This window comes from Plecotus auritus (assembly GCF_963455305.1).
Source record: "Plecotus auritus genome assembly, chromosome: 9".
Classification (NCBI taxonomy): Eukaryota; Metazoa; Chordata; class Mammalia; order Chiroptera; family Vespertilionidae; genus Plecotus; species Plecotus auritus.
Genome location: NC_137783.1, coordinates 81082914 through 81101467, shown reverse-complemented (window position 1 = coordinate 81101467; position 18554 = coordinate 81082914). Strand labels below are relative to the sequence as shown.

The window sequence follows — 18554 nt, the reverse complement described above, 5'->3', positions numbered from 1 at the left end:
TGACTTATAACCCCCTGGCCTCTTTGTATATGAGAAGAATATGCCTGGGGAACTGTTCTGCATGAAGATAGCCTTACATAAAAGAAGAGAAAAGACATGGTGTTCTATTTACTTTTATCTTTTTTTTTTTCCAACTCCTCTGAGGATGCTGAAGCTGTCAGTCAGGAAAACCGAGTGGGAAAGTTCAGGGAGGGGTTAGAGAAGCTGCATCATTTGTTAGGACTCAGCACTATGTGAGGTGTATCGCGTGTCTCTCACATAATCACATAAACAATACCACAAATCATGAACGAGAAATGCCCATTTCAATGATGAAATGATTTATACACTGCTTCCTTACCCTTTCATAATTCCTGGGCCAGTAGTTCTGATAATGCTATTTATTATCAAGGATATAGTTTTTATTTTTTTCCTTGTTTTTTTCCTAATGGGCCAACATACCCACAAATACTTCATTAAAAGGCCAGATTGCTATGCCAGGCACTGTATTTTCCTGGTATGCTAAAAACTATATTTTTCAAGCCAGACAATCGATCAAACAATGTTTTGACAAATATAATTTATTTTGCATTTAGATAATAAACCTAAAGCCTGGTCAGAGATGGAAACGCCAAGGCTACCCCTTCTTTGGAAGACTTATTTTGGTAACAGCTTGCTTCCTCATGAAAGGAACAGAGGAGCAAAACCTCCTTAAGAGCATCTCAGATTGGCTGTTCTTCACCATCAAGTGCTGCCAGGAGCTCACTTCTTTTTGAAAAATATACTTTTATTGATTTCAGAGAGGAAGGGAGAAGGAGAGAGAGAGATGGAAACATCAGTGATGAGAATCATTGATTGGCTGCCTCCTGCACTCCCTCTACTGGGGATCGAGCCCACAACCCAGGCATGTGCCTTGACCAGTAATGGAACCATGACCTCCTGGTCAACAAGGAGCTCACTTTTTAAATTCCTGGATGTATTTAAGTCCCTACATTGTAAAGTTTATGGAAAAACTGCTGAAGGTCCAGAGGAGAACAGTAAACATAATTAAATATTTTGTGAGAATGTTAAACTGGTTTCACATGTCTACCCTCAAAAGGAAGAAATTAAAGAAATGGATCTTTAAATGCTCTTAAGTTCATCAGTGGTTGGTTTAGGAAAAAAAGGAATGAAGGAAGGCAGGAAAGAAGAAAGGCAGGAAAGAAGGAAGGAAGGAAGGAAGGAAGGAAGGAAGGAAGGAAGGAAGGAAGGAAAGAAGGAAGGGTCTGATTCTCATCTGAGTTTAAGGATGGATTCATAGTACCTTTCCTCCTCTTAATTTCCTTCATTTCCTTATTTTGGCATGCTTTGAGTGGAGACATCTCAAGTGTATCTATGAGGCAGATCCCATTTGCTTTCTTTAATCCTATCCTTCTGTTCTTACTCTTAGAATAAGAATTACAATGGGGGGGAGGAAGGGGGACATATGTAATACTTTCAACAATAAGTATTTTTTTTAAAAAAAGAATTACAGCCACACCCTCTCTACCATCTGAAACCCTTGCTCAGGGATTCGTAGCTCTGCTTGTTTTTAACTCCTGTCCTGAATCATCAAACTAAACAACTTAGTTTTAATTAGGGGAATATTTTGCTCTTTTTCTTCATAACACTAGACTTAGTTTTCTCAGTTCTAAGGGAGGATTCTCAACTCACTATTAAAAAGATATGCTACATTTTATCGGAATAACAGCCAAATTTTCAAGACTATGAGGAGAAAAACCTGATCACCATCTCCTGTTTTTAAGAACTCTATGCACAGCATTTTTTGGTATTTGTTTCTATTTTTTATCACAACCTTTTCACTGGTGTTCCAAAAGGAGTTACGGCAGGAAGAACTGATAGTCTAATAAGGAAAATGACAACAAGTTAAATGACTTGCTTAAGCTCAGGGAGAATCTGATTTAATAATAAGACTTATTTAAACATTTCCTGTTTCCAGTATTTTATCTTACTGTCGTTTATTAGTATGCTACCGAGTGGGGTTTATGGCTGAGTTCACAGCAGTATGCTTCTTAAAGACAATTATGATCACGTTTATTACTGAACATTCATTCTCTAGCTTGAACTAGAATAGCCACCCAATGTAAATTATTCAAAATGGATCATATCCCTGCTATCAAGTAAAAGCAAGTCCCTGTCTTGTGCCTTGTTAGAAGAACCCACTCAGCAGGAGTGGGGCCTCTGAAACAGGAGATGCACCTAGCACCAAGCGGCCTCCTGCCTGTGGGGTGAGGGGTGTGGGTACCTGTAATGCAACACTACTCCATCATCTTAAATTTGTGACTCTGACGTCTTCTTTTGGAATAATAAGAGAAAACTGGTTTATTTTGAAAAGTTTCAATGAATTTGTTAATGAAAGTTAATTCTTGCTTGAAGAAATCCTGTAATAAATAAGAAGTACACTATTGGTGAGGAAGGAAAGGTACAAAATAATCACAGTTCTTTGTTCAAACTACAGTTTCCTGAACGAAACACTTTTCATCTAAATGGGCATAAAGAAAAACAGCAAATTGCTCAACATTTCTAGCATTTCAGGCACTTTAAAAATATTTACTATTTTATTTATTTACTTTAAAATTTTTATTTTTTCCATCAACTTTTTAAAATGACATTAAAAAATTTTCAGTTGCTTTTAATGAAAGCCTAATTTTGTTTTTTAGTCAACTGTATCAATATTTTACTTTAGAAAATTTTCAGTTGCTCTATTGAAGTTTCTGATCAGGGGTACTGGCCATCAATTGGAAATTAACTTGCCAATTGGCCTAGTAAGTGGGATTCTCTGTATAATGAGCTTCCTACTAGAAAGAGAGGCGGCAGAGGACTTGATACATGAACTGGAACTGTGAAATCGCACAAAGAAACCATTTGTGTGCCTCTAGAAAAACAAGAGTATATTTTCTTTAATGCGCAGCTGAGAGGCAGTGCCCAGTGCCCAGTGCCTAGGCAGTGTGGGGCCTGTGGTCATTCTTTATCTGAAGAGATCACACTGCCTTTGAAAGTGGTGGGGGTAAACCCCTCATGGGTTGATACTATTCCAAATTCTATTGCTATAGCAAAGGGCACTATTTTTACATTCCAGGCAAATTTTATCTGAGGAATTAGGGAGCACTGGCTGACTGTGGGACAACAAAATCTAATTATTGGCTTATTTTTTTTTTCTTTCAAAGAAAAGGAGGCACAGGTTTTTCTTAATTTATTAATGACATCACAATTCAATTAAAAATTTGATGCTTAAATATATACATTTTACAAGATTTATTTTTAAAAAATCAGATATTTTGGTGTACTTGGATAATATTTATAAAGGAAGCAGCAAACACATTACACTGACATTAAAAAGTATGTAATTGCACCAAAACCAGTTTGGCTCAGTGGATAGAGCGTCGGCCTGCGGACTGAAGGGTCCTGGGTTCAATTCCGGTCAAGGGCATGTACCTTGGTTGCGGGCACATCCCCAGTGGGAGGTGTGCAGGAGGCAGCTGATTGATGTTTCTCTCTCATTTATGTTTCTAGCTCTCTATCCCTCTCCCTTCCTCTCTGTAAAATATCAATAAAATATATTTTAAAAAAATAAAAAGTATGTAATTGTAATCTAAAGTATAAACTTTTGTTGTAAATAAAAATATTTTTAAAAGAACCAAAATATTAAATAAATATATAAATACCAATGTTCATATTATGGGGGTGCCAGAAGGAGAAGAGAGAGAGCAAGATATTCAAAACCTACTTGAAGAAATAATGGCAGAAAACTTCCCCTACCTGCTGAAAGAAATAGACTTATAAGTCCAGGAAGCTCAGAGAGTCCCAAACAAGAGGAACCCAAAGAAGACTACACCAAGACACATCATAATTTAAATGCCAAGGATTAAATACAAAGAGAGAATCTTAAAAGCAGCAAGAGAAAAGCAGTTCGTTACCTACAAGGGAGCACACATACGACTGTCAGTTGATTTCTCAACAGAAACTTTGAAGGCCAAGGAAGTGGCAAGAAATACTCAAAGTGATGAATAGCAAGGACCTACAACCAAGATTATTCTACCCAGAAAAGCCATCATTTAGAATTGAAGGTCAGATAAAGAGTTTCACAGACAAGAAAAAGCTAAAAGCGTCCATCACCACCAAACCAGTATTACATGAAATGCTAAAGGTATTCTTTAAAAAGAAGGAGAGGGAGAGGAAAAGGAAGAGGGAGAGGGAAAGGGAGAGGGAGAGGGAGAGGGAGAGGGAGAGGGAGAATATGAATAATAAAATAGCAATAAATACATATCTATCAAAAATTGAATCTAAAAATCAAAATAAACAAATAAGAAATATAATGAACAAAATAAACTGATAAATAAAATAGAACCAGAGGCATGGAAACATGGAACAGACTGATGAATCTCAGAGGGAAAGGGGGAGGGGAGGGCAGGAAGAGATTAACCAAAGATTTTATATGCATATATGCATTCCTATGGACACAGATGACAGGGTGGTGAAGGCCTGAGGTGGGGCCAGAACCAGGTGGAGAGGGCAATAGGGAAATAGAGGGGAACAACTGTAATACTCTCAACAATAAAGATTTAAATAAACAAATAAATCCTATATAATAAAAGGCTAATATGCAAATTGACCAAACAGTGGAACGACTGGTCGCTATGACACGCACTGACCACCAGGGGGCAGACGCTCAACGCCGCTTAGCCAGAAGCTGGCTCTCCCGCCTCCAGGATGTCCCACTGCCAGCTTAGGCCCTCTCCCCGGGGGGACATCCCTGTCAGTAAGGCTTCCCCAAAGGGCTCCCAGACTGCGAGAGGGCATAGGCCAAGCTGAGGCACCCCCCCCCCCCGAGTGCATGAATTTTGTGCACTGAGCCTCTAGTAAATAAATAAATAAATAAATAAATAAATAAATAAATAAATAAAATCAGGGAAAGTCATTATCCATCATAAGCCCCAGATCTTCTGTAGAGGATGAGCAGTAGGCATTTTAGTATTATAGATACACTACATAATTTTATATATATATATATATATGTGTATATATATATATATATATATATATATATATATATATATATCAGGACCAGGTTAGAGGATATTCTCAGTATTATGAATAAAAAATTAATTTCTATTGAGTTAAAAACCTAGAAGAGTTGAAAGAGAGAGTTTTTAAATACACTGTAGAAAAATTAAAAGTGATCATTGAAAGGTACTTTACTTATTCCTTCACTAAAGTGAACAAATAAAAATGAGAAGACTCGTGTATAGTACAGTAGGAAAACGTGTGGGTATTATGTAAGGGAAAAAGCAAAAATGGGTCAAGAACTTAATTTCACTGCAACCACATGCCATCCCTGTCCACAAGGAACTTATAATCTAGTAAGGAAAATGACAATAAAAACAAAAAGTAAAAAAAAAAAATAGTGTGATAATTCTATAAAAGAAATTGCTTAGAGTGTTAGAGAGGCAGAGAGAAAGTACCTTCCTCTGAGATGGGACAGTAAAGCCAACTCTTGATTGTCCTGACAAGGAGGCAAGCACAACAGGGAAATCAGCATGCCTTACTCACTTCAGAGCAAAAGTGAAAAATACAAAAGTTAAGTGAATGAAACGCAAACCCAACATTTACTGAATGTCCAGGGCTTTCATTTATCACATGCTCTATAGGAGGAGCTGAATGAACAGTGAGGTGTCAGAAGGTTGCCCCTGAAAAGCTGAGGGAAAACCAAGGGGCAGAAGAGCTGGGTGCTGATGATCAAGCCTTAAATGCATCTCCGATGGCAGCTTAATGGCAATGGGCAGGCCCAGGTGGTGTCACAGAATATTGCCTAGAAAACTATGCATTAAGGTTAACCTATTTCAACAAAGGTGTGGCAAGTAGTTTTTTAATGCAGGGAACAAAGTTAAAATACACGTATGTTTAAATATATGTGTATTTGTGTGTATACTGCATATATATACATGGTTACGTCAGACTCAATGTATGTCATTTCGTGGTTATGTCACCATCTCCCATTTATTTATATAAAAAAAAGTTCCATCATTTCAACATATGTACATGTGCTTTATGTTTTTTATTATTTATTTACCACAAGTAAAGGTCAGAAATTGTTATCTTTCTTTTAAATTTTTTTTACTGTTTCACTTTATTACTGCTGTGTATGTGCTCCATGTGAGTGATGTAGGTGCTTATGTAGGTGGGTTCCGACTTACGGCAAAAATCGCGTTACGTCACGCTGTAGGAACAGATCTCTGATGTAACCCAAGGAGCTACTGTATATACATATATGTATATATATATATACACACTAGAGACCTGGTGCACGGATTTGTGCACCAGTGGGGTCCCCCAGCCTGGCCTGCACCCTCTCGCAGTCTGGGACCCATTGGGGGATGTCGGACTGCCAGTTCCAGCCTGGAGCCCACAGGCCAGGCCAAGGGACCCCACCAGTGCAAGAATCTGTGCACTGGGCTTCTAGTATGCATATAAGATCTTTGGTTAATCTCTTCCCAACCTCCTCCCTCCCCGCTTCCCTCTGAGATTCATCAATCTGTTCCATGTTTCCATGCCTGTGCACTGAGCGTCTGCCCCCTGGTGGTCAGTGCGCATCATAGTTACCAGTCGAACAGTCCAATGGTCACTTAGGCTTTTATATATATAGATATGTGTATATACATGTATATTTATGTATACATTTATATACATGATATATACATGTGTATCTTAAAAAAGGAAAAAACTATGGCTAAACACATCAGACTACAGTGACAGTGGTATTTGGATGTTCAAGCTGTAAACCCCTTTTCAGGATTTAGCTTCTACTTCTGACAAGCTCAGTCAATACCTCAAGCAATGGTAATAAAATTCTGGGACAACTACATGACCCTGCACCTTTGGCCCCTCCAGAGCACTGCAAATTGGTGGGTGCTGAATGGAAATACTGCCTAGCTCTAAAGGGACGTGTCTGGAAGTCTGACTTCAAGTTTGGTGTCCATTTGCTACCATGAGCTGTTTGACGTTGGACAAGCCACTCTGCCCCTCTGGGCCTCTGCCTTCCCATCTGTAAGGTGAAGGGAATGGCCTAGTTTTCTAGCTCTAAGGGAAGGCTAGATATGTGTCACAAGGGAAGGAGATTTTTCGTCTGACTCTCCCTTCTCTTTGAGGTCTACTTTAGGTTTGAGTGAAAATGTTACTATGCTTCTGGGCTGCTTTACACCATGCTTGCAAAGGTGCCCAAGAACTGTCCCTAACTTTACCTTGGCAGCTTATCTTCTGCCCACCCTACACAGGGTCAACAGTCAACCATCTGGACAACCTGCTGCTTGTGGCAGCTGGTCACACTTTCTGGACTTTGTTCACAGCATCTTCTCCACCTCCCCGAACCTCTATCCTTATTTAAAAACTAGAGGCCCAGTGCACGAAAATTCGTGCACTCGGGGGGTCCTTCAGCCCAGCCTGCACCCTCTCGCAGTCTGGGACCCCTCAGGGGATGTCCACCTGCTAGCTTAGGCCCATTCCCAGGGTATCAAGCCTAAGCCGCAGTCGGACATCCTTAGCGCTGCTGAGGAGGTGGGAGAGGCTCCCGCCACCTCTGCTGCATTTGCAGCCGTCAGCCAGGCTTGTGGCTGAGCAGAGCTCCCCTTGTGGGAGCGCACTGACCACCAGCGGGAAGCTCCTGTGCTGAGTGTCTGCCCCCTGGTGGTCAGTGCGCATCATAGTGACCGGCCATTCCGCCATTAGGGTCAATTTGCATATTACCCTTTTATTATATAGGATAGGATCATCCTCGTCCTCCTTTCCCCTCAATCTCACCCCAGTGAAGCCATCCCTGAGCATTCGTCCCAAAATGCCTGTAGCATGTCACTGACCACATTCCTTTTTTTATCTTAGTTTTGCCCACGTGTGCCTCAGCTCCTCACCAGATGGTATATTACTTTGGAGCGGAGACCACCTCATATTCACTTTTGTATCACCCACAATAGCTCACAGTAGACACACACCGAAGGAGTAACACAATGCAGAAACTATGAGAAAGAGCTTGAAAGTCACAGGCCTGCATTCAAATATTCGTGTGTCCCTGGCTGGTGTGGCTCAGTTGGTTGGAGTGTCATCCTGTACATCCTGTACACCCAAAGGTGGTGAGTTCGATTCCCAGTCAGGACGACACATACCCAAATATCAGTGTGCCCTTGTGTGAGTAACTTAACTTTGTCAAGCCTTCATGCTCTGCACTGTAAAATGGGATATTAATTCTGTTTAATCGCAATTGTTATTTATAGAAAGTAATTTAAAATGTGGCATAGTACTACAATTGTTAGCAGTAGATGTTTACTAAATGAGTTAGTGGACCAACATGTTAATCAGGTGTGAATGACCTATATATAAAACCCAATTTATAGATATTTTTGCTCATTGGAAGCCTTTATTTACCTAATTATAGTGTTAAATACTTTTTCCCTTTCAATTGCTTCACAGCCAGAACTTGGGTGCAATTCTACTGTGCTGCTCAAAGTGTCTCCCGTGGAGGTTTGAGTTTGGCAGACACTTTCCTTTCCTCTCTCCTGTCTCAGGAAGAAAAATATGAATGATGTCCATGGCCAAGACACTGAGATCCTGAGGCCGGGAATGTTGGAAGCAATTATTTACATGGGGTGCCTTAAAAGATTCCCTGTATTAGAAAATTTCAGAATTAATAATGCCTGATAACTTTAAAAATATCATCTCAACAAGTAAATCCTAGCAAGGCAACAGATGTTCAGTCCAAGTCTTAGGCCTTCTTTATTATACACATCAACTGAATTAAAGTTAATGAAATACTTGTATAATATACACTGAGTGGCCAGATTATTATGATCTCTGAACGTATAATAATCTAGCCACTCAGTGTATATCCCGATCTATATAATAAAAGGCTAATATGCAAATAGTCCCCTCAACCAGGACTTCGACCAGCAGGTAGGCTGGCCAACTGCCCATGTCCCCTCCCCCTGGCCAGGCTGGCTGGACCCCACCCATGCACAAATTCATGCACCAAGCCTCTAATATATATATATATATATATACACACACACACACACACAGACACACACACACACACACACACACACACACATATATATGTATATACACTGAGTGGCCAAATTATTATGTGTTCAGAGATCATAATAATCTGGCCACTCACTGTATAAACTAAACCCTAAGCCTCAGTTCTATTTGGGGCTCAGAAAGTGCCCTCTCTTTCTCTGATAAAACATAGACACACTTTCTTCTCCATTTAATCCCTGGTTTTCTTTTAATGCAGACCTTGGAAAAAGTCATATTTAGTGACAATGATGTACTTATATAATATCTCATATCTAATCTCAATTTGAAACATATCCTTCAGTTGAGTGTACTAATCTATAGCATTTATATCTAACTTCTCATGTAATTTCTTAAAAACAAACATCAAATATTTCCTCACTCCTTTACACTCTGAGTAGTTACACCATTAATATAGTTGATGGTAACAGTGAGCTGGAGAGAGCAGAGTGTGAGTCCCATGTATCTTAAATGTGGATTAAAATCCATTCTTTCCCTCAACCTGGATTCTTTATGGTTAACCTCATTTCTTCTGAGACTGTACATGGAGACATTTCATTCTACAGCAACTCAGAAGCTGACAAATCAATCACTCTGAGGGCTTTTAAATAATGCTGAATTTTTCTCAATGAAAATCAACTCCTTATTCTACATATTTGTTGAGCTCAGGAATTAACACCTGATTTATTCAGGCAATGTGTACATAACCTTCTCTTTGGTTCAAATCAAAAGATTTCCAAATTGTCCAACATCTGTGGGCACAGACTACAGGGAGTAAAAGGCAGTTTAAATGATCTGATAGAGTTGTAATGCAAGATTATTACTCTGCCCTCTTAGCCTTTCAAATTCCATAAACATTAACATATAATGAATACATACTCATTATAACTTAATAAAAGCATCCAAAACAAAAACTAAAGCCAAAAGCAAAAATCAACTAAGGAGGAGCAATGATTGAATTTGCTTTCATTATCAAAACCTATGGTCAATAAAAATGCTCAAATATCTTTCTTGGTGTGTGTTATCTATTATCCTAGACTCAGTTTCACATAAATAATCAATGTCAAGTAATATTTATAAAATATATATGCCAACTTAAAAGAGAAAAATTTGCATCAGAACACAAACTGACAGGGATGTGCTGGTTCCATTATCCTCGGAGCTCGTCTGTGTGAAATTACAGTGGTAGAGTTTACCCATACCAGTTCTAAATCATCACATACAACTTAGTTTTAAAATGTTATCATCTGCACCAAACACAATGTTACACCTACTCAATTGAACAAAAAACCTGACAAACACAAATGCTCCTATTTCTCCTAAAATGGCTGGTTTTGAGGCGACTCAAGTTTTTCTAAAACCAGCAAGAGAGTGAAGAAGAAATCCAGTGGCATCAATTTTGGCACAAACCTGACCACTTCTGCCTCCCCTTTCCCAAAAGGAGCTCCTGATGTCTGAGCTTCATCTCACACTACAGCTTTCTGTTAACATGATTCCACCACTAAGAGATATTCAGGAGGGATTCATAAGTACCAATTTCTCATAATGTGGAAACAGATGGGTTTATTACCATGGCAACCCAAAACATGTATCAGATCAAATACTTTGCTGGCAAATCTCCTAGTCATTTTTCAAATACTATCCTTTTACTTGGCCGAGATAAACGGGAGAGCAGTATGCCTATAAATGCTAATGCCTGTGAACAGTTAAATAGTGACCTCCAGGGAGGTCTTCACAGTTGTAAGATCCACTAAACATCAGTAGCTGCAGCAGAACATAGTGACTCCCGCACAAATTGACCTCCGTGCTCCAGAAACAAAGGTGCGAACAACACCAGCGGGGAAAGGAAAATCGTAAATGGCAGCCACTGAAAGAATTAAATTTCCTAAAGGAAGCAGCCCACTAATTTTTCAGAGACAAGAAGCCAGAGCAAGGGACAAGCATGTGTACAGAGGTAAGCCACCGTCTCGAGGGAAAGTGTGCTTTATTTTCTAATTTTCAGAGCTAGACTGACATTACTTTTGTCATGTTTTAATATGATGCAAAATTTCTTCAAGAATTCCATTACTGTATTGTAAATGACAGTCAATACTCTTGAAAATAATTACAGGTCAAGCCTAATGGCTTTCAAAACAAAACAAGATCACCCCCAAACCTACCAACATACACAGTGCTCTATACAGCAGTCTTCAGGGAATCAACAGTTAATGCAGATTTCGGGGACATCACTGAGGCAGGAAGAGCAGAAGCTTGGGATATATATTTTTTACCAAAAAGGAATATTTGAAAATACCTGTATGAATTGACCAGCCAACCAAAATCTAAATGAAGGGATATTTAAAATTACTCATTTCAGGAAAATGATTGTACACAAATTATATTGATTCTTTGACTACCAATCCCCAGACCTCAACTTGAAGGCCAGCAGCATACATACCACTCTTTACAGATACAAGCATCAAGGTTGTCCAAAGTTCTCCCTGCCCCGCGCTTTTGCACCCGTGCTTTCTTGTCATTGCTTGTAATCTACCACGTGTAAATGTTCTCTTTTAGCATCAATGTGCACATAGAGCTGGCAGAGGAATCTTGTGACCAAATTATTCTTAGCTGAAGTACAATGTGAGACATGGTTACCGTATCACAAATGGTGAAAAAAGAATATTATCCTAATTGGAGAGGAAGTTTCTCATTTTAGAGGGCTCATCCGGGAAACTAGAAATGCTTACCTCAGGAAGTGCTTCATCGTGCCTGTTCTGCTTATCCAGATGTTATCCAAACTGTCCTCAAGTAACTGCTTTCCAGTTGGCCTTTGTCAAAATAAGTGCCAGCTGTGGGAAGAAAATAGATGTATTTACTATTAAGGGTGCTAGAAACCCCAACCCCCAGAGTTCTGCTTACCTTAGTAAGCAGACAATATTATATGGCACCCGGAGCATTGTCAACCCAACTGCCCACGAAACAACTCAATTCTATGGATGGAGATTATAGCTAAAACCTTTCATTTTATCATTAACAATTAGCCTTTCATTTTAAGTCACTTGCTGGAGAAATTATTAGTTTCATCAGCAATCTTTGCAATAGTAAGCTTTTTCTCTATTTTGGGCATTTCTACATTTGGAAGAAGAGTATTTATTTTTTTTAAACTAAGAACCATAAAATTATCCTGATTTCCAGATAGCCAATGGTCTGAAATCTGGCAGCCCCAACCTCTCAGAAGTACAACTAAAAAATAACTAGAAGCAGCTGGTAATGCCTTTAAAATATAGGTGTTAAAGAGCCAATTACTCCAAACAAGTGAACAATATGCTCCATATCCCCCATTTTTTTTTTCTTGCACTCTGACTAGAACAGTGAGGTTTTATATTTGTCTAGCACTTTTCAGCTTACAATTTGCTTTAACAAAGTCTATAATACCAGGTTATTGGTCTTCTTCCTTCTTATAAGGAGGACAGCAGAAGCTGCCTACAAAGTGGGGATGAAACAGCCTAGAGAAGGGAGAGGCTGGAGACAATAGTGGAGAGACGTTGCCGAAGAGGAGGAGTGATAAATGGAACACCAGCTGCAATGGCAACACAAGGAACTGAGTGGATGGACAAGTGGCTGAGGGAAGAGACAAAACTACCTACTAGAACAGCTCAGAAATGTGGGCAACTCAACCCCAAAGCCAGTCTTTTCTTTAACACATTTTTTTTTTCCTATAAATACTCCATGAATGCTTGGGGGGAAAAGTGTATACATCAATTTAAGATTGTGGTTGCTTCTGGCGGGACAGGGAGAGGTTTAGGATTGGGGAAGAAAAACTGATCTTCAACTTGATAAGCATTCTATTTCTTAAAACATATCCCAAGCAAAATAAAGGGGGAAAAACAACTTGCGTCCTTTTTATATGGTGGGAATATATATTATTTTTACATGGTGGGAATATATGTTATTCTTTGTACTTTTGTGGATTTGAAAATGAATCCAAATTTTAACTAAAAAGCATTAGTGTCGACCCAAAGCCCAGATTATGGTTTGTAAAATATTCTCAAAGATAAGGAACCAAGGCTCCTTGGAGGTGTGGTTGAGTCTAGGGATAGGGCAGGGAACACACAAGGTGAACCTGACATGTCTTGTTGTGCCAAAAAGTAAGAATGTGCTCAAAGAACAGACAGTGAAGGCGATGCCCAATAAACACAGGAGCCAACTGCAAGGGCTCCTGATGGCCAACACTGGGACGATGTGTGTAACGTAATAAATGTAGCATTGGATTATACCATAAAATATAAAGTATCTATGATTCCATACTGATATAAATAAATGACTGAATAAATAAATAAACAGAGAATACTATATCAACCTCCTGTACAGACGATTTCCAAATAATTTATGTAGATACTCTGCCCTCAAGGAGCTGGAGCAGAATTCTTAATCCCTTCAATGTTGTCTGGACATAGTGACTTCCTGAGTATAGTGTGGAAGAGGGGAACAAGTAACTTTACAGTAGAGAAACCTGACAAATACTATCTCAGTTAGGTGATCAAGACTAACATCATAGTGATAAGTCATGCTGACAGAGTACATTCTTTTTTTTTTTTTAAATATATTTTATTGATATTTCACAGAGAAGAAAGGAGAGGGATAGAGAGTTAGAAACATCGATGAGAGAGAAACATCTATCAGCTGCCTCCTGCACACCCCCCACTAGGGATGTGCCCGCAACCAAGGTACATGCCCTTGACCGGAATTGAACCCAGGACCCTTCAGTCCGCAGGCTGACGCTCTATCCACTGAGCCAAACTGGTTTCGGCCAGAGTACATTCTTGATATGCTGGGATGAAAATGGCACTTTACCTCCATGGTCTTCCTCCTCCAAACCTTTACCCCTGTCTTATCATGATAAAAACATCAGACCAGAGTTCTTTGGAGGAGAAACCAAGATGGCGGCATAGGTAAGCACCTAAACTGCTGCCTCGCACAACAATCTCAAAACTACAACTAAAAGACAGAATGGACACCATCCAGAACCACAGGAAAGCTGGCTGAGTGAAAATTCTACAACTAGAAGGAAAGAGAAAAGCTCACAGAGAATTGGAGGTATGGCAAAGGGTCTTTGTGCACACAGAGAGGAAGGGGGGCTGAGAGCCTGGCTGACTTTCTCTGGCGGAAGGGGGAAGGAAGCCCCTGACCACACTGAACCCCAGTTCTGACTGCACTGAACCCCAGTCCCGGGAGAAACCCCGTGGACCCAGGCTCATACAGGGGGAGTCTGGACTGTCAGGTAGAGAGAAAGGCACCCGGAGACTCAGAGACCTGGGAGAGACACGGGGGAGCCCCGGCAGGCAGGGTTCTGGAGCCGCGCGCGCCAGTGTGCACAAAGGCTGCGGAGGTTGCCACAGGCTTTCCCTAGCAGAAGGGAGTCCGAAGCTCCTGACTGCACTGAACCCCAATTCTGACTGCACTGAACTCCAGTTCCAGGCGAGCCCCTGGGGACCCACGATCTTCCGGGGGTGGGAATCTGGACTCTCGGGCAGAGACTCGGGAGCTGGGGAAGGCAGAGGTCTGCAGGCACGCACGTGCAAGGGCAAGGCTTACTGGAAGCCAAGACTGTCTGCTCCGCCCTGAGACTCCACCCCAGCCAAGCTGAGCACAGAGGCTATTGCAATTTGGCAAGTCTAATCCTATAAGGCTGTCTCAAGCACCCAACTTCTCCCAGCGTAGACACAGCTGATCCTTACAGCCAACTGGCCTGGAGGTCAATTCCTCCCAGTGATACCAACAACAATCAAGACTTAACTACAACAAGGCTGTACACACAGTCCTCAAAGGGGTGCACCAAGAGTGTCCACCTCAGGTTAACTGGGGAGGCCGACCCACTGGGCCATATAGGAAACCTAGCACACAAATCTACCCTACCAACTCAGGCAAGCAGTGAGAATGCGGCGTCAAAGAAACAGATCACAAACGAAAGAAATGGAGGAAAACAAATGACTGGATATAGAATTCAAAACCACGGTTATAAGGCTTTTCAAGAATATCCTAGAAAAGGCTGATAAATATAACGAGACCCTCAAAGATATGAAAAAGGACCAACTAGAAATTAAACATACACTGACTGAAATAAAAAATATTATACAGAGACCTAACAACAGACTAGAGGAACACAAGAATCAAGACAAAGAATTGAAATACAAAGAAGCAAAAAACACTCAACCGAAAAAGCAAAAAGAAAAAAAAATCCAAAAAGTTGAAGATAGTGTAAGAAGACTCTGGGACAACTTCAAGCGTACCAACATCAGAATTATGGGGGTGCCAGAAGAAGAGAGAGAGCAAGATACTGAAAACCTATTTGAAGAAATAATGACCGAAAACTTCCCCCACCTGGCGAAAGAAATAGACTTACAAGTCCAGGAAGCGCACAGAACCCCAAACAAAAGGAATCCAAAGAGGAACACACCAAGACACATCATAATTAAAATGCCAAGAGCAAAAGACAAAGAGAGAATATTAAAAGCAGCAAGAGAAAAACAGTTAATTACCTACAAGGGAGCACCCATACGATTGTCAGCTGATTTCTCAACAGAAACTATGCAGGCCAGACGGGAGTGGCAAGAAATTTTCAAAGTGATGAATAGCAAGAACCTATAACCAAGATTACTCTACCCAGCAAAGCTATCATTCAGAATTGAAGGGCAGATAAAGAGCTTCACAGATAAGAAAAAGCTGAAGGAGTTCATCACCACCAAACCAGTATTATATGAAATGCTGAAAGGTATTCTTAAAGAAGAGGAAGAAGAAAAAAGTAAAGATAAAAATTATGAACAACAAATACATATCTATCAACAAGTGAACCTAAAAATCAAGTGAATTAAAAACCTGAGGAACAGAATAATCTGGTGAATATAATAGAATCAGGGGCATAGAAAGGAAGTGGACTGATAATTCTCAGGGGGTAAGGGGTATGGGGGGGGGTTCAGGAAGAGACTGGACAAAAATCATACGCCCATGGATGAGGACAGTGGTGGGGGAGGTAAGGGCAGAAGGTGGGGTGGGAACTGGGTAGAGGGGAGCCATGGGGGGAAAAAGGAGAAACAATTGTAATAATCTGAATAAAGATTTATTAAAAAAAAAACACACACAAAAACATCAGACCAGCCCTAGCCGGCTTGACTCAGTGGATAGAGCGTCAGCATGCAGACTGAAGGGTCCCAGGCTCGATTCTGGCCAAGGGCACATGCCTGGGTTGCAGGCTCAATCCCCAGTAGGGGGTGTGCAGGAGGCAGCCAATCAATGATTCCCTCTCATCATTGATGTTTCTCTCTCTCTCTTCTTCTCCCTTCCTCTCTGAAATCAATAAAGAAATATATTTTAAAAAATCAGACCAACTCCTATTAATGGATATTGCACAAAATACCTAACCAGTGCTCCTTAACATCTCCAAATCATCAAAAACAGGAAAAGTCTCAGAAGCTATCACAGCCAAGAGGTGGCTAAGGAGATATGATAGTTAATTATAATATGGTATCCTGGAACAGAAAGAGAATGTTAGGTAAAAACTAAGCAAATCTGAATAAGCGTGGATTTTAGTTAATTATGAGGCATCAATATTGGCCCATTGGTTGTGACAAATGTTCATATTAACATAAGAAACTGGATGCCAATAAAGGAACACTCTGTATTAACTTTGTAACTTTTCTGTAAATCTAAACTATTCTAAAATTTAAAATGTATTCCAATATATTGATGCCTAACATGTTCTAGATACAAAGTTAGGCATTAGGAATACAGGATGAACACGAGAGGCATGGGTTCCATTCTCCAGACCCTGAAGTCTTGAGGGAGGATTGTAGAGATGATACAGAGAAACAAATAGGTACTTAAACACAGTTTTACAAGTGGAAATGGGTGCTGTGATAGTGATGCTTATCTTATGAAGTAGGGGTCAGGGGGTTCCTTAGTACATACAAAGTCCTAGGAGCAAGAGAATACACAACGTGTAGAGGGAAAAATGTTCAACATGACCTAGTAACCTGGTGCTTGGTAAGACGGACAGGTGAAAACAGGGATGGTAAGATCTGGAAAACCAAGAGATGGTCAGATCGTCTAAGACTTTGTAAGCAACATTAAAGACGTTTGAACAATGAGGAACCATTAAAAGTCTTCCAACTGAGCCCTAACCGGTTTGGCTCAGTGGATAGAGCATCGGCCTGCAGACTGAAGGGTCCCAGGTTCGATTCCAGTCAAGGGCATGTACCTTGGTTGCGGGCACATCCCCAGTAAGGAGTGTGCAGGAGGCAGCTGATCGATGTTTCTCTCTCATCGATGTTTCTGACTTTCTATCCCTCTCCCTTCCTCTCTGTAAAAAATCAATAAAATATATTAAAAAAAATTAAAAAAAAAGTCTTCCAACTGAGATGTGAGAGATTCAATTTCTAGTTTTAAAAACGCTCTCTGCTTGTAGTATGGAGAATAAATTGGATTGTGGTGAAATTGTTGGAGGGGACATCATTTAGAAGGTTATTACAATAGTCCAGGCAAAAATAATAATGCCAGGAGAAGGTAATTGACAGAAACAGAACTATGATGGGTTTGAGAGATATTCAGAAAGTAAAACGAATAGAAATTTTGTTAATTGATTAGGGAATAGGTTGGTGAAGGAAAAGGAGGAGTCAAACATTATGCCCATGTTTATGGCTGGTATAGATGGGGGAGACAGTAGATTCTTTCATTAAGAAACAGAATTCTGGAGGAGATTTGGGGGTCTTGGTGTGTTTGGAGGTCTTTGAGGGGGATTTTGAGCTTGCTGGGTCAAGTGGTAGTATGGATATACCTGGATCTGAAGGTCAGGAGAGAAATTCCCAATGGAGACAAAGATTTAAGCTTCATTGGCATATAGATGGTAATTAAAACCATAGCCCAGAAGGAAATACTAAAGAAGTAGCATATACAACATTTGTTGTACATAACACTAGTTCTTTGTCATTGGGATAATATTAAATTAGAATTGTCATACTAGAAGGCAATAAAGAATGGAATGCATTTCAGAAAGATTTTACCAATATTTAAAGGAATCTTTAAATGGTTTCATTTTAATTATTATTATTATTATTTTTTTAATATATTTTATTGATTTTTTTACAGAGAGGAAGGAAGAAGGATAGATAGTCAGAAACATCGATGAGAGAGAAACATCGATCAGCTGCCTCCTGCACACCTCCTACTGGGGATGTGCCCGCAACCAAGTTACATGCCCTTGACCGGAATCGAACCCGGGACCTTTCAGTCCACAGGCCGATGCTCTATCCACTGAGCCAAACCGGTTTTGGCGGTTTCATTTTAATTAAATAGAAAACCAGTTTACCTTAAAAAAAATCTCATTTCATAATGATGTGGGACAAATAAAGTAATATAATACTGCAGCTTCCTGCCCTCTACATAGAGGTTCCTGAGTCTACCCATTAAAAAACACCTTCTTGAATGCTTATGTGCCCAGC

At 40.1% G+C, this 18554-nt stretch overlaps 1 protein-coding gene across 2 annotated transcripts in view; it reads right to left on the bottom strand.

The window, feature by feature from the left end:
• Nucleotides 1-18554, bottom strand: part of ELMOD1 (ELMO domain containing 1) — a 75862-nt gene that overhangs the window by 34348 nt on the left and 22960 nt on the right. For both annotated transcript variants that reach the window (XM_080641307.1, XM_080641306.1), the window contains exon 2: nt 11808-11909. In XM_080641307.1, coding sequence (XP_080497433.1) covers nt 11808-11824 — 17 coding nt within the window. In that variant the 5' untranslated portion in view covers nt 11825-11909. The remainder of the gene's footprint in view (nt 1-11807; nt 11910-18554) is intronic.